Source organism: Euprymna scolopes, chromosome 25, assembly GCF_053919585.1.
Source record: "Euprymna scolopes isolate OS-2025 chromosome 25, ASM5391958v1, whole genome shotgun sequence".
NCBI classification, from domain to species: domain Eukaryota; kingdom Metazoa; phylum Mollusca; class Cephalopoda; order Sepiida; family Sepiolidae; genus Euprymna; species Euprymna scolopes.
In genome coordinates this window covers 64,199,580-64,214,466 of record NC_136506.1, presented here as the reverse complement: position 1 = coordinate 64,214,466, position 14,887 = coordinate 64,199,580, and the positions used below count along the sequence as shown (strand labels likewise).

General features: G+C 34.4%; 1 protein-coding gene across 1 annotated transcript in view; it reads left to right on the top strand.

Annotated features, from left to right (window-relative positions):
- LOC145247405 (NAD-dependent protein deacetylase sirtuin-2-like) overlaps positions 1 to 14,887 on the top strand; it is a 307,963-nt gene that overhangs the window by 102,355 nt on the left and 190,721 nt on the right. Inside the window, exon 2 of the mRNA XM_080109110.1 lies at positions 8,893 to 8,927. Within this exon, the coding sequence (XP_079965236.1) occupies positions 8,893 to 8,927 (35 nt within the window). The remainder of the gene's footprint in view (positions 1 to 8,892; positions 8,928 to 14,887) is intronic.

Below are 14,887 nucleotides of genomic sequence, written 5' to 3'. Positions count from 1 at the left end.
AAATATACTTATATCCATATACGTTAACCTTCTTTTCTTTGATTTTTTACGTTCGATCATTATGGAAATAACCTAATATTTGTTTATCTTCTCTTTTTAGCACTTAATCAACATCGCTTCACACATTAGCTGTAACGTTTTTATCAACTTTTATCTATTTGGCAAGCTACCATCACTACTACCACCTCTATAAATCTAATAAATATAACAGTGTGTGTGTGTGTGTCTCTCTCTCTCTAAATATAACAGCGTGTGTGTGTGTGTCTCTCTCTCTCTCTCTCTCTCTCTCTCTCTCTTTCTCCAGCTCCTTTCTATATTTTTTTCGTCTCTCTTTCCACATGTTTCATCACCCCCCCCCCCTCTCTCTCTCTCTCATATATAAACAGGTCTCTATCAGTCAGGGTGCATCCTTAACCTAGTTGTCTGCTCAAAGCAAAACCACTTGGGACTGAAGAGACCAATGTGAGTTGACAATCTCTGTCACAAAGGCACAAGCATGCATGATCCCTGGGCTGATGGCATTGGTGCTCTCCTTTCTGTCTGCATGCTTCTCCACAGCAGCGTTCATCAGCTTCTCCTCAGATGTTGGTTTCGAGTTTATTTCCATCTTGAGCAGTCATCTGTAATGCTCTCCCAGGATCCAATGTCGATATCAATTAGTTTCTTGTTGCATTTTGCAACATCCTTGTTGGGGCAACTGGTGTACCTCTCCATTCAGGATTTCCTTTGAAATGCACCATTTTCCATGGTGGACCTCGTTCAACCAATGCAGTCTTTGTTGTCCGAGGTAGTTGAATATATAAGGAAGGCTCATGTGATATAGAACCTCTGTGTCCAAGACTCTATCCTGCCAAGATATGCCAAAGTGGAAAGTGTTGAGTCACTGCTCCTGTCCGACATAAGTGGTCCATATCTCACTGCCATATAACAGTGTGCTAATGATGATGCAGGTATTGGACAGTGCCATCTTAATCTTCACCGTCAGTTCAAGGTTCGTTTACACTTTTGATGTAAATCGAGCAAGCATCATAGCTGCTTTCCCAATCCTCCTGCCAATTTCAATGATAGAGATTATCTATTATGGTAAAGCATGATGAATGACATCAAGTTCATAGGCATCGTTAGTGATGGCAGATAGTATTTTGGTGTCTTCTAGGACGTTTGTCTTATTCAAACTAATGGTAAGCCTGAAATCTTTGCAAACCTGTGAGAAACAGTTTGAGCAGTTTGCTATCTGATCTGGCACACAGGTAGATTCTCTGGTTGCAGTGTCAAAGCTGTGCTTCAGGAGTATACTGAAAAAGATCTTAAAATGTGTTGGAGCAAGAACACAGCCTTTCTTGACCCTGCAAATACTAAAGGGGAGGAGCTTCCACAGAACTGATTGTTCCCTTCATGTTTGTGTGGAAGCATTCTATGAAGCACTGCAGCTTTTGTGGGCAGTAAATCCTTGGGAAAATCTTGAATGGGCCATCTCTGCTGATTGTCAAATGCTTTGGTGAGATCTATGAAGACAATGTACGGGGACATGTGCTGTTCTCTGCACTTCTAGACTTGACAGAGGAAGAATATCATGTTTATCATTGATCATTCTGCTTGAAACGCATACTGATTTGGATAGACATATTATGAAACCTTCTACATACTGATCAGGATGACCTGTGCAAAGACTTTGCCGACAATGCTGAGGAGGGAAATACCTCTATAGTTGCAGTTGCTTCTCTCACCCTTATTCTTATAGAAGGTAATGATCTTGATGTCCTTCATGCCCTGTGATATGATTCCTTTTTACCAGCACTGACAGGACTTTGTGCAGTGGAGTAGAGGAGTATTTATACAGTGATTGATCAGGTCTGGGGTAATTTCATCACTACCCGAAGTCTAGTTGTGGCTGGCCTTATATAGCTCCTCTACATTTTACTCTGCATTTAACTCCTGCTATAATGTCCATGAGAAAATATTAAGGACATTAGAGTAGAACTTGTAATGTCCTTTTTGAAGGGAGTGAGCTAAAAAAAAATAGTATCTACAAACTCAATAAATAAAAATAAACAGATAAAACTTATAACACAACTCTAAAAACATTACGAAATCAACAGACATTGGTATTAAATAAATCACAACGTGATTATGCCAATAAACTTACCAAACAAAACTTCTATCCGCTTCTCTGTTCCTCCTGCCTCCCCATCCTCTCTCCTCTCTCTCTTTGTCTGTCTGTCTGTCTGTCTGTCTGTCTGTGTCTCTCTCTCTCTCTCTCTCTCTCTCTCTCTCTCTCTCTCTCTCTCTCTCTCTCTGCCTTTTCTTTTTTCTCTCTCTGACTCTGCCTCTTTCTTCTCTCTTGCTCTGCCTATTTTCTCTCTCTCTGTCTATTTTATTTTCTCTTTGCATTTTTTCTCTCTCCCTGTGTCTTTTTCACTCTATCTGCTTCTTTTTCGCTTTCTCTCAACCTCTTTTTTTCTATCTCTACATTTTTCTCTCTATCTCTTTTCTCTCTCCGTACCTCTTTTTTTTCTTTCTCTCTCTCTCTCTCTCTCTCTCTCTCTCTCTCTACGTCTTTTTTCTTTCTCTAGTTATTTTTCTCTACCTTTTTTCTCTCTCTTTACCTCTTTTTTCTCTCTCTACCTCTTTTTCTCTCTCTATCTCTTTTCTCTCTCTCTGTCTCTTTTTTTCTCTCTCTACCTCTTTTTTCTCTCTCTATCTCTTTTCTCTCTCTCTCTACCTCTTTTTCTCTCTTTACCTCTACTTTTTTGTTTCTCTCTCTACCTCTTTTTCTCTCTCTCTAGTTATTTTTCTCTCTCTTTACCTCTTTTTTTTGTCTTTCAACCATTTTTCTCTATATCGCTTTTTTCTCTCTCTGTCAATCACTTTTTCAGTGTCTCTGCCTATCTTTATCTCTCTGCTCTCTCTTTTTTGTCTCTCCCTGCTCCTCTCTTCCTTTCCTCGCTTTCCATCTTTTCTTTGTTCTTTTTTCTCTCTTTCTCTACGCCTCTTTACCTTCTTTCACTCGCTTAAATCCCTCTTTCTAGCAGTCTCGCTTTCTCTTTTCAGTTTCTTTCAAACCCTCTTTCGCTCTTTCCACTCTCTCTTCTCTTCTTCATCTCTCTCTCCTCTTTCTTCTCTTTCCTTTCTCTTTCTCCCGTCTTTTCTCTTTCTCTTTCTCCCCCCCTCTCTCCTTCTTCTTTCACCTCTCTCGCTCTATATCCCTCCTTACTCTATCCCCTCCTCTGTGTATGGCTGTGCGTTTCCTGGTCGTTTCACCCTCTCTCCTTTCAATAATAATTTTACATTGGACGCGTCTTTGCTTTTTCTTTTCTTTCTTAAACAAGCATATAATGTTCAAACGAAAGTGAAGCCCTTCAACGAATATAATCAAGACACGAAGAAAGGGTTTACTTATGCATGAAATATTTGTTTATGTGTGTGTTCGCTTGAACAACAAACACCATCCGTCATCTTCTCGTTTGACTTGATTTGTCTGCGTTTGCAAATGGCTGACAATGTGTAAATCGCCCGTTCTTGTTTAATTTTCTTATGTTATTTGTTTATAATCAAGTTTTTCTATTTGCTTAATCTGTAATCATGCCTTGTCTACTTTTATGGCAATATTTTTCTGCAATAATAAATGAGAACTGTGAAAATTCCAAAGTTAAAGAAAATATAATAAAAAGAAAAGTCTTGCTGGGACCTGGGTTATCTCTCTTGGATATATTTGTTTTTAATCGGAAAGAGCAGTGAGGAATTTGTATTCTCGTTCCCTACATAGTGAGAAATTAGAAAATCAGATTATGTTGTCTTATTCCATGTCCTTAGCATTAGGTGGAATTTCCATGAACAGAGTTTCTTTGCAAGGGTTTCCCGATTGTGCAACATATTACTGCAGGATTGCTTTCCTGCTCATTACAATTTCAAATCTAATGTCAACAAATTCTTGTACCATAAGTAAACATCAGTTTATACCATTGCTTAAGGTTAGTACTCTCATAATATTCCTCATGTTTTGGCTGGCAGTTATTTCTTTCTCATTAACATCGAAATGCTCTTAGCCTTGATAAGTGATGATCCAATAGGAAAAAAATGCTTTGTCCATCGAGTTAGCTTTCTGATGGAGTTAACCGACTCTCAGGCTATGATCAAAGAACCAAACAAACTTCGTTTCATATTTCCTCCTAGTGGTGCATCATCACCGTTGAACCAACGTAAGTCATTTTATATCTTCATGCTCTCTCTCTCTCTCTCTCTCTCTCTCTCTCTCTCTCTCTCTCTCTCTCTCTCTCTCTTGTTTTTCAGTGGCAATATGCCTTGTTTGTGCTAAAATTAAGTTACAAATAAAAATTTACTTTTGTTTCATCTTTCTCACAACTCTGTATGTCGTATGTTGAAGGGGACAGTTCCCGGGTTTTTAGTACAGAATAAATGTATGAGCGTCATTATCGGTTGTAGCTCTTTTCATTAACATAGAGGATTTGATTGCATCATGCGAATGTTGGCTCTTCTTATTTAAGCTAATACAATGCGTCAAATCAAATACAAATAAATATGATCAGCACAAACCAAAGACCATTTAGAGGAAAAAATGAACCACAAAGGAAATTAGACTAGTAATGGATTGCTGCTACAGGGAAAGTGGTTATTTTACATATAGAACATAATTCCCAAGTTATTTCATAGATTTTCTAAAAACCCTGCATATAAATATACAAAAACAAATGTGAAAAGCTATTAATATGGTAAGGGTAATCAATGTAACAATATCAAGCAGAAAACATAGAAAGCATATTTAATGAGTGAAAACGAGGTATTAATTATGCGGTTAATGAAAATATACTTGAATCGGAAGACAATATTTCGAAGATAAAAGAATGCTCGTTTTCAGAATCAAATATCTTTGGAGGTCTGGCGTGGTGTTTATGAGAAGTTATTATTCCTATCGACATCTCTGTCAGTAACGCTGGTTTGAACTATTCAGAAAATGTATTTTCTTTTATCAAAGTGTTTGTGATTTTGCCGTTAAAACCATAACACCTCAGTTCAGTATTTTCGACTGTGAAAATCAGCCTCTTTCTCTGAAAACGTACCTTTTTATCCAAACTAGCACCATCTTATTTGCATATGAGTAATGAGATTTCACGTTACTCCACAAAACCTGCCAACATATAATCAAGTGCAGCCGCCATTTTGCTTTTCATTTTTACCCCTAACCGCACTTTACATGCTATACAAACTCATTCAGAAATTTGAGTAAGTCTCTCCTGCACTGTTATTACTTGTTACGTGCGGTGATAAGGCATTTTATCATAGTGTTGAATATTCAACAGAGATGAAAATATAATAAAATTATAGTTCAATCATTTGAAATAACTTCAGATTTCAGCATGTATCTGTAGATTCCTTCAAATGATTTCAGATGGATCGATTAGTCTTTGAAAGAATCATCTTTTTTGTTTGTTTGTCACAAAGATCGGTTGAATTTCGATCTACAGACGACCGATGAAAAGTTGCCATTTTGCCTATCATACTGTGTGCTGCCTTTTCTCAATACATGCATATACTGGACGATTTTAGTTTGTACGGCATGTACCATAAGCTGGTTATCTGTGCATACTAACAACCTATATAGAATTGCTTTTATAAAATACTAGCGATTGGAGACAGTCAATTTTAAAAGATAGGAAAGAGAATACGTTATTAAAAGAAAAAATGTTGCGTGCTAGGCACGAACTTGCAAAACTTAAGTTCATAGGTGAACATGTTACTGATCGGGCCAGGATGACACATATGTTATCATGTTGCAAATTTAGGATACGTTCGTGATTGATATACAGCGTCAAAGCCAAGTTTTTTATCTGACCCCCTTTTAAACAAAACGACATTTCTACATGAAATAATTGACGAGTTTTTACTAATTTTTCGATATTATGTGTCCGAGAGATCACTCTTTCTAATGGTATCACGTTCATGCCGCTTCGATGCGGATGACAAGTTTTTAGTGAAGATATAAACACACACACGACTGAGATTATATATATATATATATATATATATATATATATATATATATATATATATATATATATGATATAAATTTAGGATTGAGAATGTCGACCAAGTTAGTAATGCATTTCTGATTTCATTTTTGCCCTCACTTTTTTTTTAATTCCTTGTCATTTTGTTCTAGCTGGGAATGGAGTATCCTACCGGATGCCAGACATTTACCCACTGTCTCACACACTCTAACCAAGAGATCTTTTTAAGATTCTAACCGGACGCCAGCCATTCATTCGCTATCTCATACATTTCAATTTTTTTTTTAAGATTCTAACCGTTTCTTTAAGTGCAATTGTTTGTATCTTGGTTTAAAATGGAAATGGTTAAAACTTTGAAAACAGATTCAAGTAAATAAATCAATGAATAATTTATATTAAAATTTACTTTTGACGCGATGAATATTTTTTATTTTATGTAATTATTTGCTGTTAATATAGAAAGTACCGTTGGCGTTGCTAAGAGGCTTGTAGCATTCTAAATTCCAATCGATGATTTTGCTTTTTAATTATTTGAATAAATGTTTCATTAAAAATAGCGACAAGAAGGTGAACGAATCTTAAAAATATTTCACCTGGAGACGATTTCTTTTTTTTTTTTTATACCAAAATTAAAATAAGCATTTTTATTTCACTTTAAAATATTTCCCAATTGAAAATGTCTGCATTAATTAATGTAAATTTCGTGAAATCAAAATATGAGAAAGTGAAATGGGAAAAAAAAAAAACGGAATTAGACGCATGGAAGTTATTTCAATAATCAATATTTTATGTATCGTATTATGGCATATGATAATAATAAGTATGATGTCGTATGGAAAGGATGGATTATATGTATGTGTTAATATTTTTATTTACCTGCTTTTCTGGAAGTTTGACACAAGGTCAAGTATGCATCTAATGAAAGTGTTTCTGTGGAGCGAACTGGATTTGAACATAGTACACCCAAGTAAACCATTAACCACTATCACCCTTCCCCAGTATGTATGGATTAATATTAAGAGAATCCTAAAAAATGGCTGTTCGTCAATATTTCAAAACAACTTGGATAAAAACAATATATTCGCTGCTGTTGTTTGAAAATTGTAAATTAATTTTTTTTAAAATACCATCGAGTGTTTTTTTTTTTTCAAACCAGTTCGCCATTTTCAACATGGTGGACGTTTCGTGTTCATACTTTACCAATATATGATTTCTTACTAATGCATTATGGTTGGATCTTTTTCTTACACAAAAATATTATTAATTTTTAAAAATATGAGACATTTTTTGTTTTATCTCAATTCAGGGTTTCGCTTTTAGTCGTCTCAAGCTTTGCAAGTTCTGATTTCTTTCAATTTTGACCGCTTTTTTAACCTATTAACAACTATTTTAACAAGCTAAAGACCAATAAAAAAAACGGACGACAAAAAATTCAATTATTTCAGCTGCCTAGCATTTCTTTGCAAGCTTTTGTCTTGGAGAAGATACAGTTTGAAAAATATGGAGACAGACAGACATAGTAAATTTTATAAATGCAATTTCTATTTATTATAAAACAATAAAAAATAAATAAAATCATACAATCAGTCAATTAAAATATCATTTGGTGAGCTAACATATATACTAATTCACAGACATTAATCGCACTTGTACATAAAGCGTTATAGAAAGAGAGATTCCCTGAAAGTTTACTGACACAGCTAGCAACCAAAGTCACAGATATGCACACATTAATCGGTTCATCTTAAAAACTATACACAAACAGGCTGATATATTCATACATTCTCCCTGCAGTCTTGAATAAACAGTGATTTTTTTTATTTTCAGCCAAACCTCTTCAATAAGATATTTCTTATGTGACTAAAATTCCTTATTATATGGACTCGCCTTCATGTAGGTAAAGGAACGTGTTTCTAAGAGAATATTACCTTCACAAGCGATCTCCAAATGCTGTAGGGACATCTCGGTCAAGGGAGATAAATACTTAGTCTTGTCATTGATTACACTGTGCAACACTCAATAAAGTACAGGACATCTGTGGCCATTTTTATCTATGCACAATAGCATCGAAAATCCATTTCTGGCCTTTTTTTTTGTCAAATTAGGTACTTTTTTTTTCAAAATTATCAGTTTCGAAGATTTTGCAGAGAATCTTAGTGGTGTGAGTAATGAACATAGCAAGAGATTCCATCAAGATATTTCAGTGAGGGAGAAACGTTTTAAAGGAAGATGGAATCTTAGCATGTTGGCAGACTATTGCTAGAATATAAAAGGGAGGATGACACATAAGATGGTTAAGAGGGCAAATCTTGTTTAAAATAACAATTCTGTGTTTTTCGTTCAAAACGAATAATAAAACATGATTTATAGTACATGAAAACGGTGCCTATTTTAGAGAAATAAAGGTCAGATTTAGTATCAGGATATTTTTTGTTGCACCGATACAGGTCTTATGTGGAACGTACATGTTTCTAACCTGAAATCTGTTGCACAGAAGTGCAAGCAATCAGGAGCTACCGGTGTAGATACACCTTGAATTTACACCATACTTGTGCTTGCTATAGATTTTTTAAAGACAAGGCATGAAACTACTTGATGTAAATAGCTTAAACATGCCTGACATGTGTTAGCTGCTATGGTTAGAAATGTTGTGCAGGTGAAAGGAGAGCTGGTTCAACCCACCTGAGATACTGAACCAAGAATTACATGATTATTTGGAATTGTGTTTGTTTATTCATCGAACACACATTTACAAATGTATAGATCATCATTTGTTTCATTTTATATCGTTTTATGTGATATTTTTTTATATGCCTTTCATGTGATATCGTTTTTGACATATGACAATGTTTGTTTCTCCTTTCAGATGAAGAATCATTTGGAAGCAGTTCGGCTGAAAATGTAAGCAATTATTTTTTCATTTCTTCTTTTAGAACTTTTTATAAACTACACGCATATCTATCTCTGCCGAGGAAATTATATTTTAAGTTGAGTTAGCTTGTGTACAGCCTAGCGTACACACACATATATATATATATATATATATATATATATATATATATATATATATATACATATGTGTGTGTATTGTACATATGTATATATTGTAATATATGTATGTATATATATATTGTACATATATGTATATTGTGCATATATATATATATGTATGTACATTGTGCATATATATATATGTATATATATATTGTACATATATATATTGTACATATATATATATGTATATATTATATGTAATACTTAGAGGTATAAGTGGTAAAAAGTGGGATGAAGTATTCAATACGTTAGTAGAGCTGAACATTTTTTATTTCAACCTCAAGACATGGTGAAAGTTTAACTTTCACCATCCAACGAAACAGGCAGGGAATTCCTCTGTCTGTGGAAACTGTAATAGACTATGTTTATATCTTCAGATTGTAAAATAATATATATATATATATATATATATATATATATATATATATATATATAGATATATATAGATATATTTATAATATTTTATATTTTACTTTATTTTATTTTATATTATATATTATATTTTATTTTTATTATATTTTATTTTTTTATTTATTTATTTATTCTTTATTTTCTATTTATTTATTATATATTTATTTATTTATTTTTATTTTCCTTTTTTATTTTTTATTTTCCTTTTAGTGTCGTTTAATAACTCTTGCTGACATTTTTTTAAGTGATAACCTGTACATTTCAGTTGACCTATATTATTTTGCCCTATATATATTTTCGCGCCTTTAACATTTCCTGTCTGGGTCGTTTTGACTTTTGTTTCCCTTTATTTTATATTTAACTTTATCATTTTTTTTTCTCTCTCCTTTTTCTTCCTAGATCTTTTTTATTTATAGTTATGTCTCGGAAGTAGAATGAAAAGCGCATCTTATTTTTCTTTTATTAATATTATTTTTTTTCCTTGTACACATGTTTATGAATTATTCTATGGATTTCTGCCTTTGGATTATTATGGACCATCTTCTTCCAATTACGGGATGTCTTTGGATTTTACTTGTACAAATGGAAATTCTTTTAACTTTTTTGAAGTTTTACATTTGGATTTTACCGTCACTGGATTTTTTATCTTCCACCAGACTATCCATTCATGTGTAATCACCTTTTTCTTTACCATATTCCTTCTGCTTAACTTATTTTGTTTTCAAGATCTTTGACTTACTTGTTGTTTCATCAAATACTTCTGCATGCAAAATCCGATCCCGCATTTTGTTAATTCCTACCCTCTGATGAGAAGGAGAGTATTTCTTCGAAACTCTGCGGATTAAGGACTATCCATTTATCTAGTGTTTCCTTTTCAGATTAAATATGTTTTTAACTTATTTCAAAGTGTTTTTTTAACATATTTTATTAACTGTTTGCTCATATATATATATATATATATATATATATATATGACATATATATATATATATATATATATATATATATATATATATTTGTACTCCTTGTCGGATAATTAAAATTTTGTATACCTTGTTTACAGATTTGTTATTTGGAAAATTTAAATAAATTTTCAATAAGATTTTTCTAATATATATATATATATATATATGTATGTATGTATATATATATATATATATATATATATATATATATATATGGTCTAACTTAGAACTGATTTAGTTTTAGGTCAAGATCACAGAAAAGGTGAAAATCACACTTTTGACAATAATTTTGGGACTATTTATAGTGGCAACACACTATTGGGTCCATATTGTAGCAAATACAATGTTTGGTCAAGGCTGACATTTTAACATTATTTTTATATCAAATTTGATATATGGACCTTATGTTCTTTGATATCAGTGACCACCATGAAATAGATCAGTCTGATAAGATAAATTGTTTTTGAGTTATTAATGTTTCCATAACTTCGAGAATACGTCATACTATATAAAGAAATGAAATCTAAAAAAAAAAAATTGAGAACACTCCCATGACATTAATACTTTTTAACTTTAACATGTTCTTTTGGGTGCCAAACACTCAACTCATTCTTCTCCACAATTCGTTCTTCTCATTGCAGTCACTCTTTTCATATGCAAATTATATTTTGAAAATTTACGCCCCAGGGGTTTTAAAGATCATTTTTACATCATGTATAAAAATTCGAAAAATGTCACTTACAAACATCAGTGCATGGACAGCCTGTACTTACCACGGAAAGAAGGTGGTTTAGGCCTTACTGAAATTAACCACGCATACCGAGCTTCACTGGTAAGCATAGGCCAATATATCAAATGTTCTTCTGACCCAAAAATAAAAATGGTGACTGAACATCACACCAAATGTCTGCCTCAGCAGACGTCAACTACAAAGCTTGGCGAAAATTTCAGTGGTAACACACTGGATAACACGATAGAAGAATATGACAACCCAGCAACCCTAATCGCCCGGAAGAAGAGAGAAGAGGATACAAAAAGGGAACTGAAGACAAGACTAGAAGGATGGCAACAACATAAGAAAGCAGGCAGGTTCATGGAAGAACTGAACCAGAACTACATTGACAAGGAAGTTTCACTACAATGGCTTAAAAGTGACAAATTTCCATTTGATGAAGAACGATTAATTATAGCTGCTCAAGACCAAGGCTTACTCACAAATGGATTTAAGAAAATGGCTGGTCTACAAAAAAAACGACCAATACAGATTCTGTCACTCGGCTGTTGAAAGCCCAAGCCACCTAATGTCCGGATGCCAAGATCCTTCTAACTGATGGTCATTACACTGCCCACCACAACAAAGTATGTAGATACTTAGACTGGAAGATATGTGGAGAGATGCAACATCTGGGAACATGAACCACCACCGATAACATCAAATGGAAAAGTGACAGTGTTCTACGACAAAGACATACAGGCGGGCAGATACATAAAAGACGCCATCAAGCCAGATATTGTAATATGGAACAAGCCCGAAAGAACTGCAGTCATTATCGACGTCACAGTTCCAAACGACTTTGGCCTAATAGAGCAGAACAGGAAAAGATAACAAAATATCAGGACCTAAAAAATGATCTAAAAACGACATAGTCTCTGAAAGAAATAAGCATTAATACCGGTTGTGACGGGAGCAACTGGGTTAATAAAAAAGAACCTTTAGAAATACTTAGAAGCAATCCCTGGAAGACCAAGCTGTAAGGAAGATAGCAGCCATAAAGGGAACAATGTCTATTCTTAACAGAGCTCTCGGATATAAATTTAAACTGTAATAGAATCAAGTGATAGCCCCAGGAAGGAGCCCCTTGATCTCTTCAAACTAACACAAGTAAAATAAAAAAAAAATAGACACAACTAGCTCTCCAGGTACGAATAAACACAACTAGCTCTCCAGGTACGAATAAACACAACTAGCTCTCCAAGTACGAATAAACACAACTAGCTCTCCAGGTACGAATAAACACAACTAGCTCTCCAGGTACGAATAAACACAACTAGCTCTCCAGGTACGAATAAACACAACTAGATTTTGATACACAGATAGACACAACTAACTCTCCATACAAGGCCAGACATAACTAGCCTTTTGTATTCTTGTTAGCTTTCAAAACAAACTTTTTTAAAGTCCCACTTTTGAATCTTTATTTAAATATCTCTATAACACAACGGTGACGATTTAAAAAATCTGACTTGAATTTTTATTTAAAATTTTATACAACACAATAACCGCAATTTTAAAAAATTGTATCAAAGAAATTTTATGTAAAATATATGTAGCTTTTTTATTTCCCGATTGATTGCACAACAGGGGACAAAGAAAGCTGTCTCCTTCCTTATGCGTGATGAACTCTTAAAGGGCTTATGTTTTGGTTATCCTGGTTGGAATCCAGGGGATTCAATGCTGATGGTGGGGGTCTCTTTCAGACATAGTTTATCTTGAAGTGATTTTACCGTCCTCTGCATTTTTATTATCATGATTAGCTCTTTGCATAAAGTGGCTTCATGCCTTGTCTGCAGTGACTTCCATAATATATATATATATTTTTTTTTTAAATACCAGACGAGGATTCATCTTTGTCAATCGGTTAAGCAGAGACTGGACTATTGTATTTGATCTGTTCAGCTCTAGGAGATCAACTCTCTCAGGCTTTGTCCCTCTGTTTGAGAAGGAGTTAGTTTATTGCTAACTGCCTGAGGTTTTCTCACCAGGGAATGCTTATGGGGCTGCTCAGGCAATTTTTAAATGCCAAAATTTAACATCTTGTATCTTGGCCTTTTCTCACCATGTCCCGGCATTGTAGCACACATTTCCACAATGTGAGGAAAGTAAATACCTGGCCATACGTCTTGTGATTAACTATATTCGCATTTGTATCGTTGTAACAGAATGCGTCGCCAGGAGGAGTCTGTAATGACAAAATTCACAAACGCATGCAGGCATTTTATGCACTGAATTTTGCGATACAAGTGCATTGATAAAAAGCTTAGTTGAACCAGCTTAAAAGTCCAAATAACTGGGAAAAAGAAGAAACTAAAATAATCCTTCCAGCAAAAAAATGCAATATAAACGCATATAAAAACGAGACATTGTATTCTTAAGATGTGTCCATGAAAACTGTGTGGTTAGCGACGAATATTCTACTTCATGCATGAAAGATCAACGGAAATGCTGTTTAAAACTTGACTGTCACAGAATTGCGAAAATGCTATTTAAAATACCAGACGAGGATTCATCCTTCTCAAGCAGAGACTGGACTATTGTATTTGATCTGTTCAGTTCTAGGAGGTCAACTCTCTCAGGCCTTGTCTTCTCTGTTTGGGAAGGAGTTAGTTTATTGCTAACTGCCTGAGGTTTTCTCACCAGGGAATGCTGATGGGGCTGCTCAGGCAACTTTTAAATGCCCAAAATTTAACATCTTGTATCTTGGCTTTTTCTCACCATGTCCCAGCATTGTAGCACACATTTCCACAATGTGAAGGAATTAAATACCTATATAAAAGCCAAGTACGTCCAAGGATGGAGTACTGCTGCCACATCTGGGTAGGAGCTGCTAAAAACAGCCTATCCTGCCTTGACAGAGTACAAAATAGACTTCGTGGCTTATTGGGGGATGCCCTTTTCTCTTCCCTGCAACCTCTCTCCCACAGAAGAGACGTAGTAAGCCTGTCTTTGTTTTATCGTTACTTCCATGGCAAGTGCTCATCTGAGCTCCAATCCCTGGTGCCCCTTCGCCGATTTTTCATGATAAACACCCGTCTAGCTGAAACCACTGTCAAAAATTTTCCCTACTCTTTAACTGTGCCAAAACCAAAATGTAGATTCCATGAACAAAGCTTATTTCTTAGAAGTGCATGCCAGTGGAACTCTCTTCCGTCTGCCTGTTTCCCACCTGACTACAACTTAGATGTCTTCAAGTCAAATTCCTGATGAACCGCTCCTCAAGTAAGACACTTTATCAAATCTCCAATACTAATGATTACTATGATACTATTCCATTGATTACTGTACACGCATAACCCTTATCCCCGAGCGCCTTCCGGGCCTTGATAAGTGGTGACTTTCATGTAAAAAAAAAATTTTTTTTTAAATGTATGACAGAATGGCAAAAATACTATTTCAAACGCGTGTGTGACAGGATATTGAAAATACTATTTTAAATGTGTGTGTAACAGGATGGCGAAAATCCTATTTCTAACTTTGACGTGACTGACTGACCAATAAGCAAATGCTTTGATACTTCTAAAATAAAATCTAACTATTCAATCTGTGCGTTTAACGTTAAGATTCTATTTCAGGCTTGAGCATGATCGATGGCAAAAGCCTCTCGATAAAAAAACGAAGATGCATATCTAAAAACCTAAACTGAAAAGTACTTC